This window comes from Eucyclogobius newberryi, unplaced genomic scaffold, assembly GCF_026437365.1.
Source record: "Eucyclogobius newberryi isolate DKJ021-1_F unplaced genomic scaffold, fEucNew1.0.hap1 SCAF_17, whole genome shotgun sequence".
NCBI lineage: Eukaryota > Metazoa > Chordata > Actinopteri > Gobiiformes > Gobiidae > Eucyclogobius > Eucyclogobius newberryi.
Window position 1 is genome coordinate 33,055,498 of NW_027315801.1, and position 22,500 is coordinate 33,077,997.

Consider the following 22,500-nt stretch of genomic DNA (forward strand, 5'->3'; position numbering starts at 1 on the left):
CCTCTCTCTCTCTCTCTCTCTCTGTCCATCCCTCTCTCTCTCTCTCTCTCTCTCTCTCTGTCCATCCCTCTCTCTCTCTCTCTCTGTCCATCCCTCTCTCCCTCTCTCTCTCTCTCTCTCTCTGTCCATCCCTCTCTCTCTCTCTCTCTGTCCATCCCTCTCTCCCTCTCTCTCTCTCTCTGTCCATCCCTCTCTCTCTCTCTCTCTCTCTCTCTCTCTGTCCATCCCTCTCTCTCTCTCTCTCTCTCTCTGTCCATCCCTCTCTCTCTCTCTCTCTGTCCATCCCTCTCTCCCTCTCTCTCTCTCTCTCTCTCTGTCCATCCCTCTCTCTCTCTCTCTCTGTCCATCCCTCTCTCTCTCTCTCTCTCTCTCTCCCTCTCTCCTTCAGGATGAGGTTGAGTGGGCTTGTATAGAGGGGCGGGGCTTGTATAGAGGGCCAGGACTGGGTGGTTAAGTAGGTGGTTTAAACTGTAATTAGCATCAGAATGGGCTCATATTTGTGTCGCGAGTCAACATTAGTTCAAACTGAATTGAACTCTCTCTCTTACACAACTGGACGACTCTCTCACTTTATTTTGTAAATGAAGTGATTTTGCCTTTGCCTTTTGTCACTAACATTTACATAGAATATATTTAACTCAAGAAATATGAAATGATCGTATCATCATGTCAATGTGTGTATGAAAAGTGAAAAGTAACATGGAGCATTGCCTGGCTCTGAAAATGTACTGTATGTCTTTCCTTCTCTTGTTTCCCCATTCCATGCTCAGCTGCCCTGTCTAATAAAGCCTCTGGGGCAAAAAAGTAATACAAAATAATAATGAATATCACTGAAAGCAAAACAAGCTCCAATGTCCAACACCATTCATATTGAGCTGCCATTGTGTAGATTGCAACGTCTTAATATTTAGATACAATGATCTTCTAAACAGATTTAATCGTATAAAAACAAAAAAAATTGTATTAATATTGAATGATCCATGTTTTCTGTGATATGGACCGTAAACTTACCAGTGTAATTGTGCACATACTGCCATCTCAGAACAGGGGCCAGTGGAGCGAAGAGTGACGGGACGTGTGACATACAAACACAGGCCATTGTTTTCTAATACTTGGGACGATTTCACCTCATTCCACACCCCCCCGGGCGAGCATGTGGCAGTACGGGACCTAGTTGCCGTGACTCTCGCAGCTCCCCAGCTGTGGAGCACATGGCGGGGCAGCCTCTCCGCTCTGCGCCCCATATGCCGGGGTCCTGGGTCCAGGCTGTGAGTGCGGCTGCAGCACATGGGAGGGCAGCCGGGGGTCTCTGTATGAGTTAGTGTGCGAGGCGGAGGGAGCGGGGCGGGGGGGGGAACAGTAGTCGAGTATTGTAAAGGGCAGGACAAGGGCCGAGCGGGACTCAGCGGGAGGGAGGGGTGCGCTTTCTAAAGAGTGATCAACTAGGGCTGCTTTTCTCACAGGCGGCTCGCTTTAGCTGCCCCGTGACTCCTCCTCGTGCCCCTCCAAACCATGTCAGATTGATACACTAGTTCATACGTGATCCCCCTGACTTCTTGCATGAAACTCGGTGCTATTTGTGGCCTCCTCGTCTTCGCACCCGTCCATTCAACCCCTCTGCCACACCGGATTAGACCAGAGCTAGTGCGTTTTGTCTCGCGATCATCTTCTCCACATCAAAGTCACTCATGAGTGGATGGTAAAAAATAGAAAAGGGGGCCACGGATGAGACAAATCTCTTTGGCTTTTTGGCTGAACAATGCGTCTCATTTGAATGTGGCCCATATATTGGTGATCAGCCTTTTGAGTGGTTCCTCTGATGAAGTGTTGTTTTTGACTGGAATACCAAAAGCCCCAGGGATACGTTTTCCTCTTTTTGTCTTTCACTTCAAAGTTATCTGTAAAGGGACGTGTCAGTGTAAAGAAACTCCTCTCCAATGGATGTTGTTTACCAAGTCAATCAGCATCAACTATGCGGTCACCATGGGGTTGAGCATAAAGCATTTTTCAGTCATGCAGCTTGTTTTCAGGCCTGACTCCTTGTAATGGGACAAACATTTCTCTCACTTTTGTTTCAGTGGCGACAGGGGCCCCTCTGCTTTAGGTTATGAGGAACACCCCACCGGCATTTACATATATGATCCTCCTGTTTTTGTTTTTGCGGCTCATAATGGATAACATCTATAGGGTCACGCAGTTCAGTCAATTACAAGTGAGCATATCCTGAGAGCGCTCCAGTTTAGCTTAAAGACTTACAGACGTTATTTGAGATAAATAGAAAAATAGTTAAAAACTGTATTGGTTACAAACATTTTGTAAATTAATAAATACATTGTGCAAATGAATGTAAATGTTGTCTTCATTGAACAATTATTTGTAGAGAAGAAAGTTTCCATTCTCAGTGTGCTCCACTGCTGCCCTCTGCTGTCACTCAGGGTTATGGTTCAGGTTTGACACTTTAAACAGGCCTGAGGAGCTCATAGTTATTTCAACAAAGGGGAAAAAATACTTTATGTAAGCTTCAGACTAATAAAACATAGTTTACACCCAGACAAATTAACACAAGGATGGTCAAAATGTGTCTGTTGCTTTTGATTTACAGGTGTAAGATGTGATTTTGACAACATTTCACAAAACTTTACAGACTTTTCCTTTTCAGCTCTTTAAAGCCAGGGTCAGTGGCAAGTTCAGAAGCTCCAGACTTCCAGGCTCACTGAGCTGCAGAGGCTGCACTAGCACTGACTGAGATCTGAGAGACTCATGTGAAGCACATTCGGCTTTCTGATTGGATCATTGCAAAAGGAAAACACTAAATGATTAGATAAACAACTTGACCATTATGTACAATGTTTTTGTAATAAAAAGCATCAGTCAGCATCACAATTGTTATTAGCAAACGCACTGTTTGATTTGAACATATATCTGGAACACACACATTTTAAAAATATATATGTTTTCTGTCTGAGCAGGTCCAGGTGCGTCACTGACTGATTAGACTCTGCTGACCTCTTCTGTCAGGACAGGGTACTACACAAGAAGAGTTCAAACGAGCTTTATAAAGACATTGATACATTCATTTGACATTTTTGTTAAGCATGTTTTACTATATAGAGTCTGGGTTTAATATGACATCACAACATATATTACAACATAATATATTCAGGCCTAATTAAAATAGGGGCAGCTCAAAGTAATATGTTTAAAAAGCTGATTCACTTGACTGGTAAATATGAACATATTCAACATTTGTGAATTTACATTTTGATATTTCTAATAAGAATACACTGAATGGGACATTCGGGCTGTTGTTAGGGCTACAAGATGTGGAGCTGGCAAACTCTAATGATCTAAGTCTGTCCAGATATCTGACCCAAACTGCTCTCACCGGACTGTATGCTAACCAGATTTCATGCAAAAATGTATTATACTATTTATACAGACAATTATTAGTAAACTAGACTAAACAAGATACATTTACAATTGACTTCAGAATCCTTATAATACCAGTAAAAAAACTAAACAAAAATAATAAGAATTATAAGAATTTTGGAAATGCCAACTGATTCATTGACTCAGCTGACAACTAAACAGCCCTTTTATTCAAACTCCCATTTTTATGCACACCTTTTTATCATATCATCCATGGCTCCATATTGCACCATAATGTTGAATCAAGTTCCAAGTTAATTCATTTTTTCACTGACAATGGCATTAAACAATGAATGACTTTCAGAATGTACCTTTATAGACCACCACTAGATGGCAGTAAACTGTATGTAAAGCATGAACTGAGGAAACACATCTGTATTATGTACAGCTTCAGTAAGATTTTTGTTATAGTTATTTTTTAAATTCACAAAATGAACACTTGCTTAAATATAGTGAATTACTGTATTGAACTAAAATTTCGTTTTGCCTGTATGTGTATCAAAATCCAATTATAAAATGATCCAATGAATCCCAGGTTTTAATTACAACATCAACAACATTAATCCTCCCTCAACTAACCTTCTAAGCCCACACATTTTTGACATGTCCTACGCTGCACTGAAAACTTGTACGACTAGATTTATTTCAATAAATTGCCAGATATCATTCGTTAGCGATGTGTCACAGTTATCTCTTCAGCATCAGCGTGCAGTGCCAGCTCAAGAGAATACCACAGAAGAACCACTGCATGACGCTTTCACTGCACCTGTGGCAACAACAAGTCGAACAGGAAGTCAGTTTGCTAAAGCAGATGGTGAGGGAAAATCCTAATGATCACAATATATAACTATAAAAATAACAATAAAAGAGCTTATTGATATCTCAAATGTGTAATAGTTTTGTTGTGTCGTTCATTTTTCACACGCTGCTTCTTACTCACTGTGCATTGGTCATCACTGTCACGATGCCCTTCCTGTCAGCTCAGACAGTGATGATAAACGCAGGATATTTAAGTTTGGAGGTGTTTTTGGAGGAAGAGGAAGGTGTTGTGGGAGTGTTCAGTGGAAAGGAACAGGTCAGGGCTGTTGGGAGGCATTGACAGCATCTTGGCAACAAAAGATAAACTGTAAAACACACATCATGGTTCACTGGCACCAGGACGTTCACTTTATCAGACCTGTTCAGTGAAGAGTGCCACTGCTTTAGCTCAAAATGTACTTGAACGTGTGATTTTGAATGAGTGTTTGGAGTATTGTCCACTTTTTTGTCTTGAGTTATTTTCTATTAAGATGGAACTTATCAGTAATCAACAGAAAAATGTTAAAAAGCAAAGCATTTTAATGGTTTGTGATACAGTACATAAAATAAATGATTAATTGCAAAAACACAAAATAAAATGCATGTTGCGCATGTTGTGAACGTGTCTATGCAAACATCATGACACATGATGAAAGACAATGTACTCTCTGTCAGACCGTCAGGCCTGAGCAGTATGAGCAGGAATACATTGTGCAGAAAAGGAATGTTTGTTTGTCATGGTGCAAGGCAGCAAGTTTCTTATTGCAACAACTCCTAAGTCAATATTGTCTTTTATAACTCTTCACGTTGCTCTTCCTGGTGTTACAGTGTGTGGCTTGTGTGTATCTTTTGTTTGCACTAGTGGGGAACATTTATTATTTTTCTGTATTACAATGAGATATGAGCTGTCGAGGTAAGAAACTTCTGTGATACATTCATTTTTGAATGTTTTTTTTTTTTTTTAAATGATCTTCTATGGTGTTTATTCTGCTATTTATTCTCATGTTTTTAACTACATTGTACATTTAGAAAAGGGTTTCGAAGGGTTATTGTGTCAGTGGCATAATTTCCGTGTATATTTTCTTCAAAACTTATTATCATTAAAGTTTGTTTAATAGTAAGAACTATTCTTGCTTCTAAAATAGGATCACCACATTATTTAGTGCTTAAATGGATATAGGTACCTCAAAAATAGTCAACTGGGGACGTGACAGGTGTGACAGCCAATAGGAGTCATGTCTTCCCCCATAAATATTATATCTGACTGTTGAGTCATGGGCAATGTTTGTAAAGGGCTACAGAGCATTTCTGGTGATTAACAAGAAATAGTTATTGAATCAGCTTCACTTTATCTGTCATTTCTTCCAAATGAAACCTGTGCACAAATAATCAGAGTCACCCTTAAACTAATTTGTGTTTAAATCGAGCCTCATTTCCGCCCTATGTATCTGGAACAATGTCCTTGTGTCAGTTCTGTCTGTGAGGGGGATCATTATCTGGCTGCTCAGTGGACAGAGCTCACTGCAGCTGGAGGTTTCTCTCTGACCTGTGACATGAGCTGTGATGCCTCTGGCCTGTGACATGAGCTGTGATGCCTCTGGCCTGTGACATGAGCTGTGATACCTCTGACCTGTGGCATGAGCTGTGATGCCTCTGACCTGTGGCATGAGCTGTGATGCCTCTGACCTGTGACATGAGCTGTGATACCTCTGACCTGTGACATGAGCTGTGATACCTCTGACCTGTGACATGAGCTGTGATGCCTCTGACCTGTGGCATGAGCTGTAACGCCTCTGACCTGTGGCATGAGCTGTGATGCCTCTGACCTGTGGCATGAGCTGTAACGCCTCTGACCTGTGGCATGAGCTGTGATACCTCTGACCTGTGGCATGAGCTGTGACGCCTCTGACCTGTGGCATGAGCTGTGATGCATGAGCTGTGATGCCTCTGACCTGTGGCATGAGCTGTGATGCCTCTGACCTGTGGCATGAGCTGTGATGCCTCTGACCTGTGACATGAGCTGTGACGCCTCTGACCTGTGGCATGAGCTGTGATGCATGAGCTGTGATGCCTCTGACCTGTGGCATGAGCTGTGATGCATGAGCTGTGATGCCTCTGACCTGTGACATGAGCTGTGATGCCTCTGACCTGTGGCATGAGCTGTGATGCCTCTGACCTGTGGCATGAGCTGTGATGCCTCTGACCTGTGACATGAGCTGTGATGCCTCTGACCTGTGGCATGAGCTGTGATGCATGAGCTGTGATGCCTCTGGCCTGTGGCATGAGCTGTGACGCCTCTGGCCTGTGGCATGAGCTGTGATGCCTCTGACCTGTGGCATGAGCTGTGATGCATGAGCTGTGATGCCTCTGACCTGTGGCATGAGCTGTGACGCCTCTGACCTGTGACATGAGCTGTGATGCCTCTGACCTGTGGCATGAGCTGTGATGCATGAGCTGTGATGCCTCTGACCTGTGGCATGAGCTGTGACGCCTCTGACCTGTGGCATGAGCTGTGATGCATGAGCTGTGATGCCTCTGACCTGTGGCATGAGCTGTGATGCCTCTGACCTGTGGCATGAGCTGTAACGCCTCTGACCTGTGGCATGAGCTGTGATGCATGAGCTGTGATGCCTCTGACCTGTGGCATGAGCTGTGATGCATGAGCTGTGATGCCTCTGACCTGTGGCATGAGCTGTGATGCCTCTGACCTGTGGCATGAGCTGTGATGCCTCTGACCTGTGGCATGAGCTGTGACGCCTCTGACCTGTGGCATGAGCTGTGATGCATGAGCTGTGATGCCTCTGACCTGTGGCATGAGCTGTGATGCCTCTGACCTGTGGCATGAGCTGTGATGCCTCTGACCTGTGGCATGAGCTGTGACGCCTCTGACCTGTGGCATGAGCTGTGATGCCTCTGACCTGTGGCATGAGCTGTGATGCCTCTGACCTGTGGCATGAGCTGTGATGCCTCTGACCTGTGGCATGAGCTGTGATGCCTCTGACCTGTGGCATGAGCTGTGATGCCTCTGACCTGTGGCATGAGCTGTGATGCCTCTGACCTGTGGCATGAGCTGTGATGCCTCTGACCTGTGGCATGAGCTGTGATGCCTCTGACCTGTGGCATGAGCTGTGATGCCTCTGACCTGTGGCATGAGCTGTGACGCCTCTGACCTGTGGCATGAGCTGTGATGCATGAGCTGTGATGCCTCTGACCTGTGACATGAGCTGTGATACCTCTGACCTGTGACATGGGCACTGGAAGACCCCACTCATCACTTGTCCCGACACCATCACCTGCATAATTCTGGCTGTAACAAAAAGTGCACAAATGGTTTATAAACTTCATGTTATTGGGCATCAGCTCTAAGAATACATTTCATAATACAGTTATTTTCCTAAAGGCATACGTGATCCTGTCATTTAAGCTTCACAGTGCAGTATAGTGACAGTATAATGACAGTATAGTAACTGTATAGTAACAGTATAGTGAGAGTATAGTGACAGTGTAGTGAGAAAAATGACTATTCTAGCTCTTTTTTCCCCTCCTCAAAGTAAATAAATGCAGATAAATACACATTACACTGCTTTTCAATTAAAGTTCAGGACACAGTTGGTCTCTGGTTGGACCACGTAACATTACAATATATATTTTTATACAGGCATGAAGTATTCTGTATCCAAACACATTTTCAAAGCATTCTTCCCAATTCTGATTAGAAAAAGAGCATCAACGTTATGTTTCTGGCGACATAACCTATCTACAAATACATTTCACATTGATTCAGAGCTTTTTTTTAGTATTAATCTTTGCACAAGCTGAGATAAAAGCCTGTCCTGCTCTGAAGTTGCCAGTGTGTTGGTAAATACGGCCAGATGTGCTCAAAGTAACTTGTACTTGAAACGGGACAGGCTCGTGCACGCGGCGGGACGGGGGGCTTTGATTGCATGGGAACTTTTGACAACGTCGCGTTCCCAGGCCCCTCGACCCATCTTCAACTCGACACTTGTAGCAAAAAGAAGTGTGAGAAACTCGGTGGACATCAAAGTTCAAAGCGCGCGGTGCTTGTGGGAGGAGTGCGCACCTGCAGAGACAAACCCCGGAGACGCAGAGACACAGACGCACCTTCGGCCATGGACGCGACGGAGGAGAGGCCCGCGGCGGAGGAGGAGGACGCGCAGCTCCTGGACATCAGCTCCAGCTCGCCGCCGGAGGGGCCCCGAAGCCAAAGCCGCGCGCTGCAGGAGGAGAAGCCGCCCTACTCCTACGTGGCTCTCATCACCATGGCAATAAAGGACAGCCGAGACAGGAGACAAACTCTGAGCGAGATCTACGACTACATCTCGTCCCGGTTCCCCTTCTACCAGAACAACAAGAAGGGATGGCAGAACAGCATCCGGCACAACTTGTCCCTGAACGAGTGCTTCGTGAAGGTCCCGAGGAGCGCCCAGGACCAGAAGGGCAACTTCTGGATGCTGGACCCCGCGTTTGAGGACATGTTCGAGAAGGGGAACTACAAGCGGAGGCGCAGGGTGAGGAGGCACCACGTCGCCCCGGGAGTGCCGTACCTGCCCGGGGCCATGGTGGACTACTACGATCCGCGGTACCTTCAGCCCTGTCATTGGAGCCAGGGGCCCGGCGGGTACCACGGCGCACCGGGCCCGGGCCCCTGCGGAGCGCTCGACTCCTTCTGCGCCTCGTCCCACTGGCACCACGCGACCTACGGGGCGTTTCAGGCCGCCCCGGGGCCCCGCGGTCCTTACGGCGGCGGGACGCAGCCCGAGGACCGTCAATTCACGTCTTATTCCGCGTACCCAGATGTTCCACTTTATTTCAAGTGAGACACGCGTGACGCTTTTGTTCAGACTGTTGTAAGGGCCACGGTGGATTGATTTATAACAACGACGTGTTCATGACATTTGGTCCCCGTTTAGGAGCCTGTGACTGTTGGCTCGTGTTCATTTGGCACTGTTTAAGGCGCTTTGTTTCAGGAAATACCAACGAAAGCATTAAGTTTACAAAAGAAACACTTTCCAAAGGGGTAAATCCAGTTATATTTTATTATATGTGACGTTCACTGGTAGCTAACCCACTGAATGTGCTGAAATGTAATGTATTATTTTGTGTATGTTAAGTTGTGCCCAGTTCTGGAGCTGTTATGCAATACTTTGACAATACTAAAGCACTGAACGGTATCATGTAAATGGTTTATTAACATGTCTGTTTAAATAAACGTTTTTACTTTCGTTAAATTCTTCCTTTTCAATTGAAGGTTAACGCATAACAATAGTAAACTAAGATTTTAATTATGTAATTAAAAACGCTAATCAGCTAAAAAGTTTATTTTAGCACATTTAGCGCATTTAGTGAGTTTATATCGTTTCTTAAAGAGAAGAAGACAAGACAAAGTGCATTTCTCAATATAAGCCTGATTCTAAATATACATTACCTTTGTTTAGTGAGTAAAAAGTCTAAAGTGTCATGACAGCGTAACATGTGTTTTGGCGAGCTTGTGGGCGGGCCTCGTTGTCACGGGAAACGGTGACGTGTTTCCGTTTCCGCATGTGGGGCGGAACAAAAGAAGAGCATTTGCCGCGTGCGCGCTCGCACCGTGTTTTGCGTCTGTTTCGCGACAGTTTGTAGTTTTGCTGAACCTGATGTGTTTGTTAGACATGGAGGCGGCAAAGCAGCTGCTGCTGGAGTATCCGGAGCTCATGTTCAGCGGGTTCGGCGCCACAGCGGTGGTGGCTGGAGGAGCGCTCATCTACAAACTGTCCTCCAGGTACTTCACCCGCCCGCGTGGCTCTTACTGTGTTTGTGCTGCACTAAAGTTATTAAACGCTCTTAAGGTTCTTTCTCCAAAAGTATCCCGTGTCTATTTAGAATGTACAATACAATATGCATTCATTATATTATAGCATTGTTGCATTGTGTGTGCTAGCTTCAGTGCTAACTATACATTATGACCTAATTTTAAGATGTAAGTTTCTTGTTCCCTGTATATTAAGTTAGCATTGTGCTTACTGTTCTATGGTTTGATCATTCTCTGTATCTCCACAGGAAGAAACCGTCCCATGCCAGTGTGAATTGCTGGTTCTGTAATCAGAACAATGTGGTGCCCTATGGGAACAGAAACTGCTGGGACTGTCCGAACTGTGACCAGTACAACGGCTTCCAGCAGGTACGTTTCAACTTTCATGCAAAAGTTTGCAAGTTTTCTCCCTTGTTTTTACAACAGCTTCTTTGTGTTGCAGAATGGAGATTACAACAAACCCATCCCCGCCCAGTACATGGAGCATCTGAACCATGGCGTCTCAGGGAACCATCCATCTCCCCCAAAGACCCTGCAGTGGGTCAACTGTCAGATGCTGCTGTGCAGAAAGTGCAATAATAACCAAACTCTAAAGATCAAGCAGCTGGCCTCATTTATACCAAGAGATGATGTATGACCTGTTCTGTCGCTATCAATATTCATATATTATGTGTGTTGTGTATTTATTTTCCTTTGTATTTTTATGTCATAGGAGAATTATGATGAAGAGATTGAAGCCTACAAGCATCATCTTGAACAGACGTACAAGCTGTGCAGGCCGTGTCAGGCTGCAGTGGAGTACTACATCAAATATCAGAATCGACAGCTGAGGACTGTGCTGCTGAACCATCAGCTTCGCCGCAGTCGTGACACGGACAAGGCTATTATAAAGGTCCATTCAAAGTTGCTCCTAAACTTAAAAAATGTGTCTATAGTATTTTTGATTATTTATGTTCCTTTTTATTTGTTTTTCACAGAGCCCTTATGCTGCAGCATGTCCTACAGCCGTCATTCTTCTACGAATCCTTGCCTTTCTCATTTGCGCTTTCTTCTCTGCATCATCTTATATTGACTTGGCTGACCAGTCGACATCACCCAACGATGCGGCCGTTCCTCCTCCAGCTACTCGTAATGAATCTGCATCTGAAACTCAAAGAAATGGCACTGTGCATGTTTGGCAAGAACTGCTCCAGCTGTTCCCTGAAAATGCCCTTGAAAAGTCCAAAGCAGCGTTGCAGTATGGGAAGGACAATACGATCGTAGTAGTGTCTCTTGGCCTGTTCACTTGTCTCACCGGTATCTTCCTTGGAGGACCCACAAGGTAAGACTTACTTACACACGCTAAAGTTCAGCTAATGTCCCACTTAAGATGACCAGTGTATTTCTCTTCAGGTTGAGGAGAATCGATGCAGTGGCGTCTGTTTTGTGGTTTCTAATCCTGTGTCTTCACATGGCTGAGAGCTACACGGCTGGAGCCTCAGACTGGATGGACACAGCCAAACTCTCCGCTGTCTTCACCTGTTGTCTGGTCAGCTTTGGTGCTGCTGTGGCCACTCGTAAGCAGCTGGGGTCAAGAAGAGGCAGATACCGAAGGTCAGAATCTGAGCAATAATGTTCACAATGCGTTTCACAGGTGACTTTGTGTGAATATCACGTGTCACACCTGTATGTCCATATGTGTGACGTCCATATGTGTGACGTCCATATGTGTGACGTCCATATGTGTGACGTCCATATGTGTGACGTCCATATGTGTGACGTCCATATGTGTGACGTCCATATGTGTGACGTCCATATGTGTGACGTCCATATGTGTGACGTCCATATGTGTGACGTCCATATGTGTGACGTCCATATGTGTGACGTCCATATGTGTGACGTCCATATGTGTCACGTGCATATGTGTCACGTGCATATGTGTCACGTGCATATGTGTCACGTGCATATGTGTCACGTGCATATGTGTCACGTGCATATGTGTCACGTGCATATGTGTCACGTGCATATGTGTCACGTGCATGTGTCACATCCATATGTGTCACGTCCATATGTGTCACGTCCATATGTGTCACGTGCATATGTGTCACGTGCATATGTGTCACGTGCATATGTGTCACGTGCATATGTGTCACGTGCATATGTGTCACGTGCATATGTGTCACGTGCATATGTGTCACGTGCATATGTATGATGTCCATATGTATGATGTCCATATGTGTCACGTGCATATGTGTCACGTGCATATGTGTCACGTGCATATGTGTCACGTGCATATGTGTCACGTGCATATGTGTCACGTGCATATGTGTCACGTCCATATGTGTCACGTCCATATGTATGATGTCCATATGTGTCACGTCCATATGTGTCACGTGCATATGTGTCACGTCCATATGTGTCACGTCCATATGTGTCACGTGCATATGTGTCACGTGCATATGTGTCACGTGCATATGTGTCACGTGCATATGTATGATGTCCATATGTATGATGGTACGACACCCCTGTGACTGCTGTGGGAGCTGAGGTGATTCAAGATGTTCTTTTTCACGTTACATTATTGTGTTCTCATGTCAGAGCCAAAGCTGGGACACTTGTTCAGTTGTTTGTGTTGTAAATATTCACAACGTCCAATTTTTTTGGTGATAGTGTTTTACATGTTTTGAATTTAAGTTTATCTTTCAATGAGTGCGTACTTGACACGCCCGCTTTTAACGTTATGACTGAATGAAGTAAACTTGCAAGTCGACCTGTCGTGAATATGCTATTGACCTGTGACTGACTCACAAGCTTTGTTTCCCAAGTTGTGGTGCTAATGTGTTGATTAAATACTAACGCATAACTTTTGTTGGCATGAGCACTTTTTAAAGATTTCCTCTTAAGTTGCACTGAAAATGACACTTCCAGACTAACATTGTGCCCAGATCACTACTAACGTCCACTAACGTTTTATTTTTGTGTTGTGAAGGAGATCATGTGAAACTGATGGATGTCTATTGACTGTATTTGAGAAATTGTGTGTCCTGTAAATGGAGTTGTGTTCTCAGTTTAAGTGTGTTGGTGCAGTTTGTCTAGTTGATTGAGATGAAATATTCAAAGCTTTATATTTCTCATCATGAATCTAGATGAATGAAATTAAGCAAATTAAAAAAACATTTATAAAATGCATTTTAAAGTATTGTTATGGGACAACTTGCATATTGAAACTTGACAAAATGTCATAGTTCTTTGCTGTTGCCAAACGTTTTATGCTGTTAAAGTAATGTGATGTAACTCGTAAGCTAGTTAGCAGCTAGATGAATGTTAGCTGTAACATATTATGGCCTTTATACTAGTGCCACATCTAAACTACCTGTTATTACTGAATGTGTTAACCTCCTTTGTATGTGAGTAACCTTTAAATGTGATGTAGTGTTTTACCACTTTGCTTATATCTGCAAATATTATTACAAAATACATCTTACAGTATTTAACATGTTTAGTGTTTATAAAGCTTTAAATGGCAACAAACTACATTTTTATACATTGTACTAAATGACTTAATGAGAGAGTCGTGCTTTTGACTTTCCTTTTTGAATATTCAAATGTTTTATGTAAACAAATATAATAAACATTTAGAAAAATGCACATTTTCTTCTCTGGTAATTTATTTTAATACTGGTCTTATAAACTCTTTTATTAAAGTTACAGGCTGATGCAGGCATGAAGATTGAATAGCACAAACGGTCTTTAGCTTGTGTTTGCCAAATAAATGACAACTGCAGTGTCCACATGTCGGACACTCCCGTGTCTCCAAACAACTACACTACAGTTTGCCACATACATAGTTTTTGTACTGAAACCTCATATAAACAGCTACACAAATAAAATGATGACTTTCATTCGATCACCATCTACCTAGACCTTTGCATTTTGTTTTGCAGATATTTTCCCAGCAGTTTCCAGACTTCGTTGCCCGTTTCTGACTTGACAGACACCATTGTTCTGACTCCACCACCGAATCTTTGCCACCTCATTAACCAGCAGCGTCCACAGGAGCGCAGGGCGTCCCCCACGTCTCTGCCGGGACGTCTCCACAGAGCGCTCCGACTCGGGACTATCCCAACACTCACTCGCACAGGTTAGTATTGGAATCCTTTTTTTTTTTTTTACAGGTTCATTGGCTAGTTTTTGGTGACCTCTAGTGGCAACATTAGATGACTTCCATAAACTATACTACCAAAATGTAAACAGTTGAGGTTATTTTTTTCTATTTGTATAAGTTGACTTGGTCCTGTTTGTCTATAGACTTGATCCTTTAAATATTGCCATTTTCAGATTCTGGTTATCTGTTCAGTGGAAGCAGGCCTCAATCCGTTTATAAAGACTCCCCATCTTCAGGTATGTTTTTGTCTTTACTTGTCTTGAAAATGTGTCTTTGTCTAATAATGTCATTTCTTATGTCTGCAGATTATTTCTCTCTCAAATCCGTAAGTCGCCCCTCGTCCCCCGGCCCCTCCCCGACCCCCTCAGTGGCCGGGTCGGTCACCTCCAGCTCGGGGTCGGCGCGGTTCCGCAGGCCTCTCATCAGCCCGGCCCGACTCAATATCAGCGGTCAGAAACTGAGGCTTTTCTCCACCGAGACGGAGTCGACCCGCGGGACCCCCCCTGTGTCCCCCTCGCAGCTGAGCCACGAGCCCACGTCTTCAAACTACAACACGTGTTTTTCTTCAGACATATTCCCCCTGCACAGTAAGTGTACTGCGCTGTATGTTGTAACACTTCGACCACTAGATGGAGCCATTTGCAACATTACACAACCATAATACACAACCATGCAATGCACTGTCTGAACATCATAAGTGTGGTGATAAGTGCTTTCTCGTTTTGTGCAGATTCTACGTTTTCTTTCCGCGACGGCAGTGTTCTCGAGGAGGAGAAGAAGGGGAGCTCTTCTGGTTCCTCCGCTTGTTTGGTCGACACGACAACACAAGGGCCAGACACAACATCCTCTGGGAAAAGTATGATAAAGTCTGATCAATATTGGAACTTATAGAAGCTTATAGCATTGTTCTGTCAAATCATACTTCCCGCACACAACCATAGTTTTTTTCCCCTTATTATTCTCTACTACTTTTAGTCAAAGTATATCCTAATGTTGTCAAATGTATAGTTTAATTAGAGTTGCAACAAGATGATTGATCAATCGTAACTAATAAATTACTGAAATAATCGTCAACTAATTTATTAATCAAAAATTGTTTGATATACAGGCTCCAAAACATACCGTGTGTTGCAAAATTACATGAAAAAGACACAGAAATAGAGTAAATCATGTATTTTGATTAAAAACATCTAATTATACTGTACCAGGATGTCCTCAAGCCGCTTCATATATCGTAAAATGGCTAAAATGTTGTCATTTCGCGTGCTAAACAACAAAATGATTAATCGAAAGGATAATTGCCAGACAAATCGATTAGCAAAATAACTGTTTGTTGCCGCCCTAGTTTCAATGTCCCTTTTTTAATCTTTATTTTGCATATCTGTGATGTTTTTGTTTGATCTTTTTATTCTTTCCACTAGATTTCTGGAGGCGTGTCATTTGGCCAGGACTGTTAATGACCAGCCTCAGCACCAACCTGGTCTTTGCCTCTGTTTACATGTACAATAACTGGAGATGAACGTGGGAGAAACCCGCTTCTTTTGCTTTGACCCACGTGTAGTGCGTGTTCTCCCGCCGCACGCCACAGAGCAGTGTGAGGATGCACTCCAACTCCAACAGTGTTTGATTTCAGATTCAAAAGGTTGGTCTTCGTCCGTCTCGAAGCCCTGGGATTGTCCGGTTGCGTTACACGTTTAGTTTTGACTGATGTGGCTCTTGAAATGTGCAATGACAAAGTACTGTCCCTTTAACGCTACTGTTTAAGCAATTGTCTTACTCACCGACACTGATTGTATTTTAAGTTTACTGGTGACTATCTGGTCACACACGGAAGCAAAACCTGGACATACTAAGCAGCTTTTTTTTGTCTGACTCTTACAACATATTTTGTTATCAAGTCAGTATTTTCCTACAACCAAAGCAGTAAATTCTGTACCATGAAGTTACATTTGTGTTACTTCAAATCACATTTCATCTACATTTGAAATATCACTAAGTCACAGACTGTATTGTTGATTTTGAGTTGAAGTTATGTATAAACTGTATATAAATAATTGATCAAATGTGTGTCAAATGCAAGTATTTGGCTAAATCTGTAGTGCTTAAGACACTTTAGTAATATAGAATGTATGTTTTTCATGTGCACTCGCGTTTGCTTTGTTTTTGGAGCCAAACAAGACATTTCTGAGAAGATTGAAAGATGCTACTGAAAGGTTTAAAAACACATACTACTGCTCCAGTTGTACTGTAATCTGGTGTCTATGTTTTAAATCATGTTTCAGAAGACGCATCTTTTTGTGGCTAGTTTATAAATCAAATTCCAGTGTTTGTTTGTTTGTTTGGATGGATCGTAATTTAAAATGACGGCAAATGTCTTCATGTTTTGGTATTGTTTGATGCCTGAAAACGTAATGTTTTAATAAATTATTTGTATCCTAATTCATGCTGATTTTCTTCTTTTTTTTTAAAGTTCCCAGACTATATTTCCACACCTCTTTTGGTCAGTTGTAAAATTCTTTAAATTGCATCATTTGTTGCAAAACGTTCAGTGGTCTAATGTTGACCTGTCCATGTTTATTAGTTCACACTTTTCACAGTGAGGACGCTGGTCTTTTCACTTCTTCCTTTCTCTTTCTTTCTCTCTTCCTGTTTTCACCAGCTGCTCTCAAATACACTCGTTTCAAATAATCAAACTATCGAATTGTATCGTGGTCATGTTCTCTTTTTAATGAACAAAGCGACGTGAATGTGGATGTTTACCCTCACATTTCCCCTTTACCGTTTACTTCTATTGAACGTGGTTCCACTTCTTTCATAAAATGTCACAATATACAATAGTTCCGCGTTCACAGTAAAGATGATCTATTCTCGTCGGTCTGAATCTCTTTGTGCTGCTGAACGAGCGGGACAGAAGCAGAAGTCAGCTTCCTCTGAAATCTGAAGCTCGGTGACAGTACTGAGAAACGCACTTGACCACCGCCTGAATTACAAGAAAGGAAACGTCTCGACTATTTTTGGGCTGAATTGTCAAAGCTGTAAAATAAATCCATACGTGTTCGAGATGGATCCTGTTTAATATGTTCCTCCAGTGCTTGGACATTGTGGGTTTCTTTCCCGCTTCTGTAATGTGACTAAAAATGGGATACATAGGTCTTTTATTTTTATATTAAGCTATGTTTTTGTTAAAATCCTGTGACTCCCGTTTGGCCATAGGAAAAATTAAAGTGCATTTGGCAGATTTTTGTTCTAATACTTTGTTTGGCGGGACAGTGCCTGTGGTAAATATTCATCACAGTTTTACATCAAGTTGCAGTTAGTGAAGAAATATTTAAAGAAAAACTACAAGTTGAAAATGACAGGAAGTAGCACCTAGTTCTTAGTTTCCATCTGTGACATCATCAGCAAGCGACGTTCCTTCAAAATAAAAGAAAACTGACAGTTTTCAGACAGTTTAAACAATCAATGAACAAAATACATATCAAATTATGTAATTAATATGGATTTTTATGATCGCCCTTTGTTTACAATATGGTTTCTAGGAAACAATTGCTAATTATAAACCCAATTATAAAGATCGTCAAACTCGGGGATGCCATAATGTTTAATAAGATAAGATATTGCTTTATTGTCCACACATGGGGAAATTTCATTGTTGCAACGCAGGTAGATACAGAGGAAAAGGACAGATAAAAAACACTTCATAGAAGAACTCCTATAAACAAAAACAAAAACTCTTTTTAACAAAACTCATGTAAACAGGTCCTCTCATCTTAATAGGGAATGGAGGGCAGAAAATAAAAATAAAGAATAATAATAACAATAACAATAAAAATAGCTGGCATAAGACAAATAATACTAATAATAATGGTAAAGTAAACACTCTTATTTACATCAGTTGTATGCACATGAATGACATTAACTGCGTGTGAGTATGACAGTAATTGCACATGAATAAAAAACACTCTTAATAGAAGAACTCTTATAAACAAAACTCTTATAAACAAAACATCCCATTTCTTCATAAGGAATGGAGGGGAAAAATAAAGATAAAACTAAATAAAATTAAAACAGTAAAGTAAGACAAGATAATACTAATAATAATGTTTAATGTTCACTACGTTTTAATGAAATGTATTCTAACCCGACATAATATGCACTTTTCATCAAACAGTTCCTACTTTCCACCTGCATGTGTGTGCAGTGCTGAGTTCCGGCCGGTAGGTGGCGTGTTCCCCGTCACACACACACACACACACACAGACACACACACACACACACACACATACACACACACAGACACACACACACACACACACACACACAGACACACACACACACACACACACACACACAGACACACACACACACACACACACAGACACACACAGACATACACACACAGACACACACAGACACACACACACAGACACACACACACACACACACACACAGACCCTGGTCCTCTGAGCCTCCGGGGGCTGGAGGCGGGACGCGGCGCAGCTTCAGCCCGCCTCACGCATCATCACACGCGGATGGATGAGGCCGCGTGAGCCCGGAGCCTGCACCGCCGCGGCACGGGACAGAGCTTTCCCCGCGGGACCCCGGACCCCCCAGCATGACACCGCGGCAGAGACACAACCGCCTCCATCTTCCGTGAGCAGGAGCGTGAGGAGGAGGTGACCGGGGCTGACACGGGCGAGTGCGTCTGCAGTAACAGGTTGGCACGGATCACCACGGTCCCGTCCGCTTCTGCCGCTGCGCACCGTTTCAACCGTTTCATCATTTTTACGCATTGCAACACCAAATGCACACAAATGACATAGTGTTATTCTAAAAGTGAGACGTTTTTCAATCTGACTTGACTCTGATCAGCACTTATTCAGGACTAATATATATGCTTTGTAAGTATGTCTTTGAATGCCTTGACCACCAACTGGACTCTGTATGTGGATGTTAAGTCCTTAAGGGGGATTTTGTGCTGCATTATTATTAGTTATTTTAAGTATAAGTTAGGCAATGATTATAGCCAACTCCACTGTATTATTTTAATCCTCATACTCTATGTTCACCTGCCAATGTGTTATTTTAATCCTCATACTCTATGTTCACCTGCCAATGTGTTATTTTAATCCTCATACTCTATGTTCACCTGCCAATGTGTTATTTTAATCCTCATACTCTATGTTCACCTGCCAATGTGTTATTTTAATCCTCATACTCTATGTTCACCTGCCAATGTGTTATTTTAATCCTCATACTCTATGTTCACCTGCCAATGTGTTATTTTAATCCTCATACTCTATGTTCACCTGCCAATGTGTTATTTTAATCCTCATACTCTATGTTCACCTGCCAATGTGTTATTTTAATCCTCATACTCTATGTTCACCTGCCAATGTGTTATTTTAATCCTCATACTCTATGTTCACCTGCCAATGTGTTATTTTAATCCTCATACTCTATGTTCACCTGCCAATGTGTTATTTTAATCCTCATACTCTGCTATGACCTTGATAAACTCACTCAGTCTGAACAGTAGTCTATTATTATTTTAAACATTGGAAGCCACTTTAATGCTTGCATGTCTCATCAAATGTCGTTTTTATACTGTAACTACACACTATATAATGCACTTTCCCATGACTTAATACTAAAGAAGTCCCAGTTACCTCTCCACAGTAACGTTGTACCGTACAGCTCGTCGAAACACACTCGCAGTATGACTCTCTTGTTAATACTGGACATATTAACCTCATGTATTTCCTCTTGTCGGTCGTGCAGCAGCGGCAGAAGCAGTGGCGTTGCCTCGGCGCTGACGGTAAATGCATAGCCGTCACCATGCCCCCGGGGAAGTATGGGATGCAGGAGGAGTGGGAGAAGGAGGAGGCGGGGGACCAAGGGATCATGATGGACTTCCTGCTGCCCACTGGGATCTTCCTCAAGTTCCCAGTGTCTCGGAGCGAAACCATTAAAAGCATCAAAAAGGTACAGACGTGATTCCTCATCCTATAGAAGTGACAGCAGACACCGGCGATGGGACATATGATCCACGGGGCATCTGCTGGAGGAAGTGTCCGTGTGATGAATGTGCTTCAGGCAATTTGGCTCTGGAAAAATGACAAAAAGTCTCTTGTCATGATATAAAATGGGAGTGTTATTGTGAAAATAATCTCGTTTTCACTTTCATTCATAGTGTCTACTGTATTACCACTCCTCGATAATGTGCCCAGCTCTATGAATTAAAAATAAATCGCCCTGTGACATAGACAGACATTTATTATTATTATTATTATTTTATTATTATTATTATTATTATTTATTTATTATTTATTATTATAGAAATTTATTATTTTTTTATTTTTTTGCTTCAATTTTTTTAGTTCTTCAGTATTTTTATTAAACTGAATGATCCTTGTATGACTCTAAACTTTGTCAAAGTCAAGATAAAGAAACAAGTATATACCTAGATTTTGCCTAGTGTTGCCATATTGTGCGTCCCTAAAATAATTTAAAACAATACATATTTATAGTGTGCAGCAGCAGCAGCCTATGTCATGTGGCTTAACTTATAACATCAAGACTTTTAATTGATTAAACTCATGATAGTGCTGCTTTTTACGGAGCGGTTTTGAGCAAAGGGAGCTCAGTGTATCTTTCTGTAAGCGGCCAAATGGGTTTACTGTCTGATGAGAATGTGCCATTGAAAGTGCTAGTTTCTATGCCAACAGTTCTGGGCTCCAGCCTGTTTTGATTTCGATGTGTTAAGGACTGATACTCAACGACGAGGCTGTTAAAATGATTAAGAGATTAGATGTTCGGGCGCTCGCGTGGAATTCATAAAGACTTTCCTCATTTTTGTCCACTTAAGTAAATTGTACAAATGGGCAATTTCCTCTTTTTGTCATAACTTTGCCATTTTCCTTCACCTCGCGTCGCCTCAAGTACTTTGTGACGTGTTTTTCAGTCACGTCATCTGATGCCACGCTCCTATTTTGTTTTATATTTGCTTTTTTGTCTGATATTGACCGAAACATGTATTGTAAGCTTAGTACCGTAATTTCTGGACTATAAGTTGCACTTACTTATACATACTTATACTCCGGAGCGACTTATATGTGATATTATTTGTTATTTTCACACTTGCAACCGCATTTCATACTCCAGTCCGACTTAAATATGTTTTTCTCTTCTCTATTATGTATTTTTTGGCTGGTGCGACTTATACTCCAGTGGGCTTATAGTTTGGAGAATACGGTAATCCTTGAAGATCGAATACATTTCCAATACTTTTATTTTTTTTTCCATAGTTGAGTTTTTGTTCAAACTGATATTTATATTTTGTACCCTTTTTCATAGTTTTGGCCGTGGTGCAACTTATACTTTATACTTCATTATTTATACTTATATACTTATACTCCAGTGCGACTTATATGCAATATTATTTTTTATTTTCACACTTGCAACCACATTTCATACTCCAGTGCGACTCAAATATGTTTTATTCTTCTCTATTATGCATTTTTTGGCTGGTGCGACTTATACTCCAGTGCGACTTATACTCCTAGTGCGACTTATAGTTTGGAGAATGCGGTAATCCTTGAAAATCGAATACATTTCCAATACTTTTATTTTTTTTACATAGTTGAGTTTTTGTTCAAACTGATATTTATATTTTCACTGACCAATGTTTACTCCATTCTGGTTTGGAAAGTGAATATAGTATAGATATAGATATAGTATGCTAATATAGATAGAGTATGCTAGTATAGATATAGATATAGTATGCTAATATAGATATAGTATGCTAGTATAGATATAGATATAGTATGCTAATATAGATATAGATATAGTATGCTAATATAGATAGAGTATGCTAGTATAGATATAGATATAGTATGCTAATATAGATATAGATATAGTATGCTAATATAGATATAGTATGCTAATATAGATATAGTATGCTAATATAGATATAGTATGCTAATATAGATATAGATATAGTATGCTAATATAGATAGAGTATGCTAGTATAGATATAGATATAGTATGCTAATATAGATAGAGTATGCTAGTATAGATATAGATATAGTATGCTAATATATATATATAGTATGCTAGTATAGATAGAGATATAGTATGCTAATATAGATAGAGTATGCTACTATAGATATAGTATGCTAATATAGATATAGTATGCTAGTATAGATATAGATATAGTATGCTAATATAGATAGAGTATGCTAGTATAGATATAGATATAGTATGCTAATATAGATATAGTATGCTAGTATAGATATAGATATAGTATGCTAATATAGAT

General features: G+C 41.6%; 3 protein-coding genes across 3 annotated transcripts in view; all 3 read left to right on the forward strand.

The window, feature by feature from the left end:
* Positions 1–8,357: 8,357 nt before the first annotated feature.
* foxl2l (forkhead box L2-like) lies at positions 8,358–9,065 on the forward strand. Its single transcript, XM_072450250.1, has one exon. The coding sequence runs from the start codon at positions 8,358–8,360 to the stop codon at positions 9,063–9,065; it is 708 nt and encodes a 235-aa protein (XP_072306351.1).
* Positions 9,066–9,760: 695 nt separating this feature from the next.
* On the forward strand, positions 9,761–15,705 carry tmem201 (transmembrane protein 201). The gene is made up of 11 exons (XM_072450146.1): positions 9,761–10,006; positions 10,285–10,405; positions 10,479–10,667; positions 10,749–10,928; positions 11,014–11,357; positions 11,429–11,629; positions 13,960–14,156; positions 14,354–14,416; positions 14,486–14,767; positions 14,911–15,036; positions 15,602–15,705. The coding sequence occupies exons 1-11, from the start codon at positions 9,882–9,884 to the stop codon at positions 15,697–15,699; spliced, it is 1,926 nt and encodes a 641-aa protein (XP_072306247.1). The 5' UTR covers positions 9,761–9,881; the 3' UTR covers positions 15,700–15,705.
* Positions 15,706–19,972: 4,267 nt separating this feature from the next.
* Positions 19,973–22,500, forward strand: part of pik3cd (phosphatidylinositol-4,5-bisphosphate 3-kinase, catalytic subunit delta) — a 42,027-nt gene continuing 39,499 nt past the window's right edge. Inside the window, exon 1 of the mRNA XM_072450148.1 lies at positions 19,973–20,165. Within this exon, the coding sequence (XP_072306249.1) occupies positions 20,019–20,165 (147 nt within the window). The 5' untranslated portion in view covers positions 19,973–20,018. The remainder of the gene's footprint in view (positions 20,166–22,500) is intronic.

Bases quoted from the DNA above. Each gene is read 5' to 3' on its own strand.
- foxl2l (XM_072450250.1), top strand. From the start codon at position 8,358: ATGGACGCGACGGAGGAGAGGCCCGCGGCGGAGGAGGAGGACGCGCAG.
- tmem201 (XM_072450146.1), top strand. From the start codon at position 9,882: ATGTGTTTGTTAGACATGGAGGCGGCAAAGCAGCTGCTGCTGGAGTAT. The intron at 10,007-10,284 runs GTACTTCACCCG...GTATCTCCACAG, and splicing joins ATCTACAAACTGTCCTCCAG to GAAGAAACCGTCCCATGCCA. The intron at 10,668-10,748 runs GTATGACCTGTT...TTTATGTCATAG, and splicing joins CATTTATACCAAGAGATGAT to GAGAATTATGATGAAGAGAT.